Source organism: Manis javanica, chromosome 13 (assembly GCF_040802235.1).
Source record: "Manis javanica isolate MJ-LG chromosome 13, MJ_LKY, whole genome shotgun sequence".
NCBI classification, from domain to species: domain Eukaryota; kingdom Metazoa; phylum Chordata; class Mammalia; order Pholidota; family Manidae; genus Manis; species Manis javanica.
The window spans coordinates 64,402,165-64,413,375 of NC_133168.1; the positions used below are offsets into that span (position 1 = coordinate 64,402,165).

The following is an 11,211-nucleotide window of genomic DNA, read 5'->3' on the forward strand; positions in this document are numbered from 1 at the left end:
TCAGGTTATTTCTAAGAATAATTTTTCAAATATGTAGTCATAGATAATTAGGGCATTAGGAACCAAAACCGTGATCAATAAAACACTAAAAGCAGAGCACTATCACAGGCACTTCAAATATTGGAATTCTCAGACACAGACTGAAAAGTTAGGTTCAAGAGGATAAGTAACATGCCTAAACGTCTTATGAGATAATGCTATAAAACTAAAAGTCAATACAGCAAATGGGAAAAAGACAATGAAATTCTAGAACTGAAAGATTCAAAAACCAAAGTTAAAAACTCAATGGATGAATTGAACCACAAGTTAGACATAAGTGAAGAATTATATAACTTAAAGATATGTCAAAATAAACCATCTAGAATATAAGACAGAGAAACAAAGAGATGTAAAATACAAAGAAGATAAAGAGAAGTTGCAGAGAAATTTAAACCTTCTCAAGAAGGAAATAGGATAGAATGTGAAAAAGAACCAATAAAAAGAGATGGCTGGAAATTTTTCAGAATTGATAGAAGATACCAATTCACTCATTCAAGAAGCCTAATGAATTCCAAAATTTTTTTTTAATTCACAACTAGGTATGTCATATGAAAATACTGTATATCAAAAACAAAGAAAAACTCTTTAAAATGGCTAGAGAAAAATGATAGGTTGCTTTTAGGGAAATTGTCTCTTCTAGTTGTTATGTCAGTTTTTAAAAATTAGCTAGAGACTTACTTCTCAAAAGCCATGGAGAGTAGGATGATTGATATATCAACAACATATATTCCTTATTCTGAATTCTATATTCAAAGAAAGTGTCTTTCAAAAATGAGGCATTTTTAGACAAATGAACAAATAAAATAAGCCTTGCCAAAGTGCTACAGGGAGTTCTAAAGGATATACTTTAGAGAGAGGGAAAATAATCCTCAATGGAATTTCAGAGATGTAGGAAACAATGCTTAGGAAAGGAAGTAATAAATACGTGCATAGATGTAGTTAATATAATCTTTGTAAACTAAACAAAATCTTCTAGTATGTGTATATATAAATACAAAGATAAACAATATGACCCCCAGAATTGCAAAAAATCAAGAGAGTAAGAGGGTAAATGGATTTCTGGTAATCTGAGATCTCTGCATTTTCATTGAGAGCCATAAAAAGTATCCATTAGCATTAATAAGTTAAGGATACATGTTTAATTTCTAGGGTGACCTCTTTAACCTAGAAAAGTAGTACATAACTTCCCATGAATATCAGAAAAGTCACAATCTAAAAGGAGGGGAGAAAGAACATAAAACAGGTGAGATAAATAGAAAGCACATAAAGGATGGTAGATTTAACTTAAGTATAAGTAACTATAGCAAATGTAGGTAGAATAAACATTCTAAGTTCTCAGGTTAAAAGATGAAGATTATCAGACTAAATTTAAATGTCCATTGTTTACAGAAGACATTTAAAACATAAGAGCACAAGAAAGATGGAAATTTTAAAAGATAAAAAAGCATGAACATGAAAACTCAACTTGTGTAACTATAAAATCAGAAAGAGTAAACATTAAGGCATTATTGAATGCACCTAATATTTTAACTTCAAAATATATTTTTAAAAATTGACATAACAACTAGAAGAGACCATTTACCAATCATAGTAGGAACTCCTAAAATACCTATTGATTAAGGTACAACAGCAGACAAAAATTTTTTTAGTAAAGATAGAAGACATGAACAACACAATTAATGAACTTAAACCTAATGAACAGATACAGAACATTGCAGAATGCACATTGTTTCAAATGCATATAGAATGTTCATAAAATGTATTCTATGTGTAGGGAAATTATAGATGCATACTGAATTATTTGTGAGTAAAATATCATAATGTCTATAATGAATTTTAAATATTCCATTCAAAAATTTTATAGATAGATATTGATGACAAAAAAATTATATGGGTGCTCATGGTAAAAAATGTTATTACCAAAATTAGATAATTGATATATGGATATTAAGCACTTAATTTTACTTTCTTTTATATTTGAAACTTACATTATAAAAGTTTTTAATAAATTTAAAAAAATTTTTTAATCAAATTTCAGAGGATTCAATTGGTTTGTGATCAAATCACAATGCAGTTGTACTTATAATTAATAACAAAGCTAATCTTAAATCCTGATGTTTGAAAATCAAGAAATATATTGAATAACCCATGTGTCAAAAAATTCATAGCAATCGATATGTGTCTAAAGTAATAAAATAGAGTGATATTTATAGCCTTAAATATATTCAGTATTAGAAAAAGATAACATGAAAATGAGTAAACTGAGCATCCATCTCAGAAAGGTAGGAAAGTAGCAAAATAAACCAAAAAAGTAGAAAGAAGATTATATAATAATGAAATAGTGAGTCAATTCACAATACATAAAAAAATCAAGAAAGCCAAAAGTTGATTCTCCAAAAGTCTAATACGATTGATAAAAATCTGATGAAACTGAGCAAGCTGAAAGGAAGGTGCACGGCAACACTGTGAGAACCGACAAAAAGAGCTGTCACCAGGGCTACCGCCACGATTTGCAGAACAATAAGGGAATGTAATTTATAACTGTGTGGTAAAAGTTTTGAAAGTTTGGGCGAAAAAAATTGTAGAAAAGTGTAACTATCAAAATGGACAAAAGGAAAAATGAAAATCTGAATAGTGCTCTAATTATTAGATACTCAGCCATCATTTCAAACTTTTCCACAAGCAAACTCCTGGCTCAAATTGGCTTCTTAGTAAATTCTACCACATATTTAGGATAAAACAATACAAAAATCACTCCTTCAGAAAATACAAAAAGAAGGTACACTCATCTCATTTTATGAGGTTAATACAACTTTGATACCAAAAACATATTATAGAAAAGGTAAAGACAAATATCACTGGTGAAAATACCAAATCTGAAATGAAATATTAATTTATCAAATCCAGCAGTATGTAATAAAGTTGGTATTATGCCAAAACCAACTTTGGGTTCTTCTAGGAATTCAAAGCTGGTGTATCATTTAAAAAAACAAATTAATGAATAATTCACCAAATTGACACACTAAGGAAAAAAATCATATGACCACCTCAGCAAATACAAAAAAAGACCTGTTAAAATTCAACATCCATTCGTGACAAAGATTCCTCAAAGGTAAATTGATAAGTTATAGCTACAAGATGTTTAACTACCAAAGCTCTACAACAACTATCACACTTAAGGCAGGAACATTAAAAACTTTTCCTTAGAGATAAAGTATGAGACATAATGCCTCTCATTACCACATACAGTCAACATGGTACTGAAGTGCCTAGAGAGTATGGAAAGGGAAGAAATGTAAGTAAAAGGTATAAAAATACGAAAGGGAGAACAAAATAATCACATGTGAATGACTGATACAGTGACGTATTTAGAAAACCTCAAAGAATCTATAGCTAACTTGATAAAAATAACAGTGTAGCAAGCTTACTGGATATAATCAGCATGCAAAAATGAAATTCAGTTTATTCAAAGCCAGCAGCTTTGTTGTATTGCTCTCTTTTTCTGAAGCTACATCTTTCTGACCACAGCTAGGAACAGCTTTTTGCTTTTAAGGACACATATGATTTTATTGGGTTTACCAGGATAAGCTTTCTCTCTCTCTGTTCAACTTAATCACATCTGCAAAGTCCCATTTCCTACATAAGATGACATATTCACAGGTTCTTGGAATTAGAGTGTGGTCATCTTTGGGAAGGGAAGGAGGGACATTATTTTACCTAGAAATAATTCTTAACAGAAGATATGCAGGACCTCTATGGGAAAAACAAAAAAATTATAAAACTTGGTTAAAAAAAAGACCCAAATGAATGGAGAGAGACACTGTATTCTTGCAGGTAAATGAAAGATAGCACTTCTCTCAAAACTGATGTGTGCATATACACACACACACTTAATGAAGTCTAATGAAGTCTTTATCAAAATACCACCACCCCAAATTTTATAACTGATACCGAATTTTATATGGAAAAACAAAGGGTCCTGTAATTCTATTTAATTTTGTACTAGAAGCTTTACCCAGAGCAGTTAGGCAAGAAAAGGAAATAAAAAGGCATGCAGATTAGAATGGAGAAAGTAAAACTATTCACAGATGGCATAATGGCATAATCTTATATATGGGGGAGTCTTAAGGAATCCATGCAAAAAAACACACATTATAGCTAATAAACAAGTTAAGCAAGACTTCAGGATACAAAATCAATATAAATAATCAATTGCTTTTGTGTACACTAGCAATGAACAACTGAAACCTAAATTAAGGTAATTCTATTTATAATAACATCAGAGAGATAAAGCAGGAATAATTTAACAAGAGGTATAAAATATATACTAAAAACATCATTTAAAGAAATTAAGACATAAATAAATGGATTGACATTTTATGTTCATGTATTGGAAGATTTAATATTGCTGAAGTGGCAGTACCCCATCCCAAGCTGATCTATACATTTACCACAATCCCTGTCAAAATACTAGCTGTCTTTTTTAAAGAAAGAAACAAGCTTTTCCTAAGATTTATATGAAAAGTAAAAGAATCCAAATAGCCACAAAAAGATAGAAAAAAGCCTGAAAAAGAAGAGATGGATGACTTACGCATTTCAATTTCCAAAATTACTACAAAGCTGTAATCATCAAGAAAGTGTTTCACTGCCATATGGATAAGTACTAGACCAATGGAATAGAATTAATAGTCCAGAAATAAGCCCATACATGTATGGTAAATTGATTTTCTACAAAGATGCCAAGAAAATTCAATGGTAAAAGAATGGTCTTTCAACAGATGGTGTTGGAACAACTGGGTACCCACATGCAAGAGAATGAAGTTGGAACCCATGTTCACACCATACAAAAAACTTAATTCAAAGTGGATCAAAGAATTCACTGTAAGAGCTAAAAGTATAAAATTCTTAGAAGGAAACCTAGGTATAGATAAATCTTTGTGACCTTAGATTAGGTGATAATTTCACAGACACCTAAATCACAACAACTGAAGGAAAAAAAATAGATAAATTGGATTTCATCAAAATTAAAGATCAAACAGTATCAAGGAAATGAAGACAACTCACAGAATGCAATGAAATATTTGCAAATCGTATATTTGATATCTGATGAGTCCACATATATAAAGAACTGTTACAACTCGACAGTAAAAAGACAAATAGCCCAATTTTTAAATGGACAAAGAGTTTGAATAGATTTCTCCAAAGAAGTACACAAATGGCCGATGAACACATGAAAAGATGCTCAACATAATTTGTTATTAGGAAATGAAAATCGAAACCACAATGAAATACCACTTCACACTTACTGTAGTCCAAAATAATAAATGTTCACAAGAATGTGGAGAAACTGAAACCCTTATACTACATTGCTGGTGGAAGTGTAAAATAGTGGAACCTCTTTGGAAAACTCTGGCAGTTCCTCAGAAAGTTAAAGTATCGTATGACCCAACAGTTCTAGAATTGAAAACACATGGTCACACAAAAACCTGTACCAGTATTCATAGCAGCATTATTTATAATAACCAAAAAGGTGGAAACAGCTCCAGTGTCCATCAACTGGTGAATGACTAAACAAAACGCCATATAGCTAGCTATACAATAGAATATTCAGTCATTAAAAAGTGTGACATACTGACACATGCTACAGTATGGTTGAACCTTGGCAAAATTATTTTAAGTGAAAGGAAACAGACACAAAAAGCCACCTATTTTATGAATCTATATGAAATGTTCAGAATAAGGAAACGGAGAGAGACAGAGAATAAATTATGATTGCCAAGGGCTGAGAAGAGGCGGGGAATGGAAAGTGGCTGCTAGTAAATATGGGGGTTTTTGGAGGATGAAAATGCTCAGAAATTAGTGATGATGTGCGACCTTCTGAATAAACTAAAAATTTCTGACTTGTTCAGAGGAAAGTCTTATGTGTATGAATTATATTTCTAAAGAAAGAAATTTATGCTTAGGGAAAAGGTTATCTGACATGAGTCTTTAGCAGAATTTAAGACTTTTTGTAGAATAATCTGTGTTAGGTAATCAGGGTCTGGATTATGAAGGGAAAGGAAGCCATGAATTCCTAAGTTCTTTTGAAGGAAAAAATTGGTTTGGTAAGTGACAAGATAAATAGAGAGAAAGAACAGGATGTAGCATATCTACAGCTTTAAGAGCCAAAATAGAATACTGAACAAATCTTCATTTTTCTCTAAACCTACATAGTTTTAAGTAAGAGAAAGTGTGAAGTAAATAAATGACACCAAATCTATGTGTTTAAATTTACATCTATGTATTTGAACTTAAATATATTTTAACTTGATTTCTTTAATATTTTTTACACTTAAAAGCAGCTTTTATTGTTACATAAATTGCTATCAGTATACCCCTTACTCATTTCAACAAATAATTTACCTGTTCCCTTTTTGCACCAAGTCCTAAATATACACTATGGACTTGGTGTTTGAACTTGGACTTAGGTATGTTTGAAAAAGTACCTAAAAATTATTAAAGCCATAATAGTAAAATATGTAATTATAAAGTGAAATGTATAAATATTTCAATTATGTTGTCACTGAATCTAAAAATTGTTTTTAATGCTATTATATAATAGGATTTCCTATTAATAAAATTTACATTTTTCAAGTTACTCTCTCGTTTATCAAATCCTTTCAGTCGGAGAATCGTCCTCAGGAAAGGCTTCCAGGAGTCTTGCACAACACATCCCAGGCCCCGGTGGCATTGAGGGTGTGAAAGGAGCGGCGTCTGGAGTTGTGGGTGAATTAGCACGTGCCAGGCTGGCATTAGATGAAAGAGGGCAGAAACTCGGTGACCTGGAGGAAAGAACTGCAGCTATGTTATCCAGTGCAGATGCCTTTTCTAAACATGCACACGAGGTATGTCTATCGAATAGCTGAAGCAAAAAAAAAAAAAACAGGTAAAGCAGTTGAAAATGTATTTTTATAGCTCTGATATTTCTACACCTGAATTTTCATGTATCCTCCCTACAATTGCAAATTCCTGATTTTTATTACCAGAGGGAACCATTACAAGAATGTGTCAGTAGCCTTTGGTCTTTTACTGAAGTTCATACGTTTTGAAGGAACCTGCTCACCTTTGGCTTTTATATGCAAAGCCAGTGGCTTTGCAGTTATTTCTTAGGGAATGCAAAAACAAAGTTAATTTTCCTAAATGCCTCAGTTTCTACCACAAACTTCTAGAGAAGGAAATAATTTGCCTTTCTTGTTTGTTTAGTCATATCTAAATAAAATAGTCAAACATTTTTATTCAAATAAATGATACTGAATCTGTCTGTAAACAAATTTATAGTGAGATACATATGCTTTCTTAGCAAATATAGTACACTTTAAAAACTGAATTTAAAGGCCTTTAGGTAGAATATATATTCTTCATTTTGACACATATTGAGTCACTCATTCACACATTTACACTGGGCTACTTTATACATTTAGTTCCTAGCCTAGTCCTTAGGGATATTTTGATTTTGTTCTTTAAAGACACCAGTTAAGATTATTTTTATATTTGAATACCCTATCTCTCAGTAGTAGCTCTTCTTTAAATTTTTCAATCAAAAGACACCTAGAAGGCATGAAAGAGATGACTTGAGTTGGGAGAGATTTGTCCAAGGCTTCAAAGAGATTGAGAGACCCTTTCTGTGTCCTTGTTACTATGGCTGACCTCAGGGAGAGGCTGGGGTAGCCTGCACTCTAGGTCAGGAACTGTGTTGGCATAACCCTGCACCTGGCTGTGATCTCTAAGTCACATAACAAACCTTTCAGTCAATTTCAAAAAAGGTTAACATTATAAATACTAAGCAAAGAGCTCACTCTCAAAGATCAATAGCTTTTCTCTCCTTACCAGATGGTGTCTGAACTTTGTTTGAGAGTTTAAGGATGCTAGTGCAGTGAGGTGGTTAAGATGATGAGTTCTTGTGTTAGGCTACGTGGGCTCGAATCCCAGTTTCACCATTGTGTTAACCTGGGTAACCCAATAAGCCTCAGTTTCTTCATTTATAAAATGGAGAAAATAATAATGCCTATCCATAAAGTTGTTGAGAACCAAATACAATCATGTAAGTAAAGTATGTCATACAGTGAGTGCCTGGCTCATAGTAAGTGCCCAGTAAACTTTAGATGGCAGTAGTAGAAGTATTTCCAACCTTTCGTTCCCCAGGTTCTTTATGCATTATTTTAGTTCAACTTCGAGAACTGAAATCACCTTATTTGCAAGTAATTCAAGTAATTACTTAGGTCACCAATGTATACACTGAGCCAGAATATAATTATGTCATGTCTCTAAGAAATGTGAGGACCTTCTAGGTTAGTTCTTAATACGGCCTTTTTTTCTATAACTGGAATAGTTCTTGCTTATTGCTTTCAATATAAATTGGTTTGAAATAACCAATACAGTAACAGTACAGAATGCTTCAGAGTGATATGTTTTGGAAAAATATAGAAAGCAGCTATAAGTATTGTTCTGGAATTTTAAAAACATGTTTTTCATGTTTTTCTCCCCTTTAGATGATGTTGAAATACAAAGATAAGAAGTGGTACCAGTTCTGACAACCAGAAATCCAACTAAGTACAACTTCAGCCAGAAGGAAAACTAATTTCCTTTTTTGTTTTATTGGTTTCACTTTAAGAAAGTTAACATTAAAGAATGTTGCTCACTGGATACCGTTCTTTCCTAGCCGAGTCATGCACTGTTTTACCTCAGTCATGTGGCTTTCACTGAACAATGTTCACAAGCACCCAAAGTGGAGTGTGTGGTGTGTGCCAGCTCTGAGTCAACAGTTTGGGAGCTAGTAAGCAGGTCACATGTTACTGATGAAGACACAAAGGGAGATGCTGAGGAGACTTGGCAGGGACTATTCCTGGATCATTCCTGTATTAAACTTTCATATGCCAAAAGATTTTGTGCTGTTCTGTCGGCCATCAGTGTTTGACCTCTTTGAGGGAGAAGCAGTAAGTCAGAAGTCCTGAAGATGAAATAGTTCTGTTTGTGTTATTGACTGAGTTATAAAAAACTTTTTTGGACTTTTCCCTCCCTTAAATAGACTGGTCATCAGTATCATTAGTGAAAAAGAAACAAACTGTTTGTTACCATATCTTTAGACAGATAAGCTGGTGGGCTTTAAATAATAAAAACATACACATAGTTGACTTGTGTATGGGCTACTCTTGGATTCTTGTTATTGTATACTTGTGTTTAGTCCAATTTTGTCAAAAGCAAAACAAGGTGATACATCACTTTTCATTGAAAAGAAAAGTGTAGAGCATGACTGAACTGCTCATCATTCTGGAAGTTTCCATGTAGTGGCTTTGCAGTGTGGAAAGTGAGAAAAACCTCCATTGTGGTGAGGAGAATACTTCAATGTCCCTTGTCCTTGTTCTCATTAATTCAGCTAAAGGTGGATTTGACCAAAATAGTTACTGGTTAAATTTGTATAAGTATTGAAATTGGCTGTTTTTAATTTTGCTTGAATTTTTATAAAACATTTAACAAAATGTACCTTTGCATTATTTAATTAAAATTGCTAAAAAAAATGTTTCATTATTTCAGTAAAATGCTCAGCTCCCTTTTTAAAAATGCCCTTTATTTGCTAACAGTTCCAGTACACTCAGGTGATGAGCCAATTAAATCTTAGTGCACATGCTGTCGCATGGAAAATTACAAGCATCTGTTGTCAATAATTATATAAGAGTCTAGTCTAATGACCTACAAAATATTTTCTGTAGAAATATACTATAAATCTGTACATGTCCTTTCAAAGGTTTTAAAAAGCCAAAAGGAAAGGAAAATAATTGCATTTTGGTAACTAAATTACTTCTGTATTGGAGTGTAATGCAAATAAGACCATCACTGGACAATAAATGATTGGTTCCAGATAGCCGTGCAGACAGGAGAGAGATGATCTGGAGACCTGGAAGTAAGTAATCTCATAATGCAAGCTCATCTGAGATGATCATTGATTGTTCTTAAAGTAACAAAGGAAGAGCAAAACAAAACCATTACACTTAATGAAATTTGCATATTCTGTAAAAAATTGTTTTAAACAGTATTTTTTTCATTAAGAGATGATCAGAGCACAAATTGATAGCAAACAGCAGTTGTTTTTCTATTCCATATGATCATTAAAGGTAACTGTAGAACACCTTAATTTCACTGTCTGTTACGCATCTTTTCCTTTTTGCTATTTTCATTAATAAGCTTTTATGTTTACATTTTATATGTGCACTACAGGATACAAAAGTTTACATTAAAATTTACTTTAATGTCACTTGGGAAGGACTAAATACATTGCTAGAAATAATTGATCAAGTCAGAAGAAATATTGTAAAAATAGTCATTTTCAAAAATTTTTTTAATTTATAGCAAACACCTATGAATAACATATTTCTGTTTTAGTTAATGTCAGCTATATATGATGAACATTTAGCAGTTTACAAATGCTTAATTTGTATCATGTATTATCTAATAAATCTGTTCCATGTATGTCACAGGAAGTATTAGGCCCTTTTTTAAAGGTATAGTTTGTGAATGTCATCAATAAAATCAGCACTTACAGATTTGAGGTTGAGATGCACCAAGTAATACACTGGTTGATCCCCATGCATGTGGAAGGGCATAATTGCTCCAGTTATTTAATTTGCTGTGTTATTTTGTGTTAATTATACATTAGCTTCATTTTTACTGTCGTTTTCCCTGTTGTATATAAAATGAACCAATCTTGTAATTATTTTCAAATTGAGAAGTAGAAACATTTATGTGAGATTTTATAAGAAAATCTTAAATCAATATTTTGAGTTATTTTATTTCATTTTTAAATTAATCTACAAATTGTGCAAAGCAAACTAGAAACTCACTTAGGATTAGAAAGCTTGAAGTATTTTTGCGAATAGGAAATAAGCTTCTCAGAGTTATACTTGATTCAGTCTGTAGATAAGAGAGTCTGCAGTAATAACTAACCCAGGGAATTTATTGTAATTTGAGAGATAACATCTCTATTTTTTTTTTTTCATTTTAAACAGAAAGAGTCAGTCACCAGCAAGCCAAGATTTCAGGAAAACAAACCAAAAAAAAAGTCAAAATAGAAAATATTAGAAAAATGAAAGATTTTCATGGGTTTCCTCCATATCCTCAAACACTATTCTTTGTTGCATT

At 32.1% G+C, this 11,211-nt stretch overlaps 1 protein-coding gene across 6 annotated transcripts in view; it reads left to right on the forward strand.

Moving 5' to 3' along the window:
• The window catches only part of STXBP5 (syntaxin binding protein 5), a 168,306-nt gene extending 159,091 nt beyond the window's left edge, over nt 1–9,215 (forward strand). For all 6 annotated transcript variants that reach the window (XM_017650285.3, XM_037022011.2, XM_017650300.3 and 3 more), the window contains 2 exons: nt 6,703–6,923; nt 8,568–9,215. In XM_017650285.3, coding sequence (XP_017505774.1) covers nt 6,703–6,923; nt 8,568–8,609 — 263 coding nt within the window. In that variant the 3' untranslated portion in view covers nt 8,610–9,215. The remainder of the gene's footprint in view (nt 1–6,702; nt 6,924–8,567) is intronic.
• Nucleotides 9,216–11,211: the final 1,996 nt, after the last annotated feature.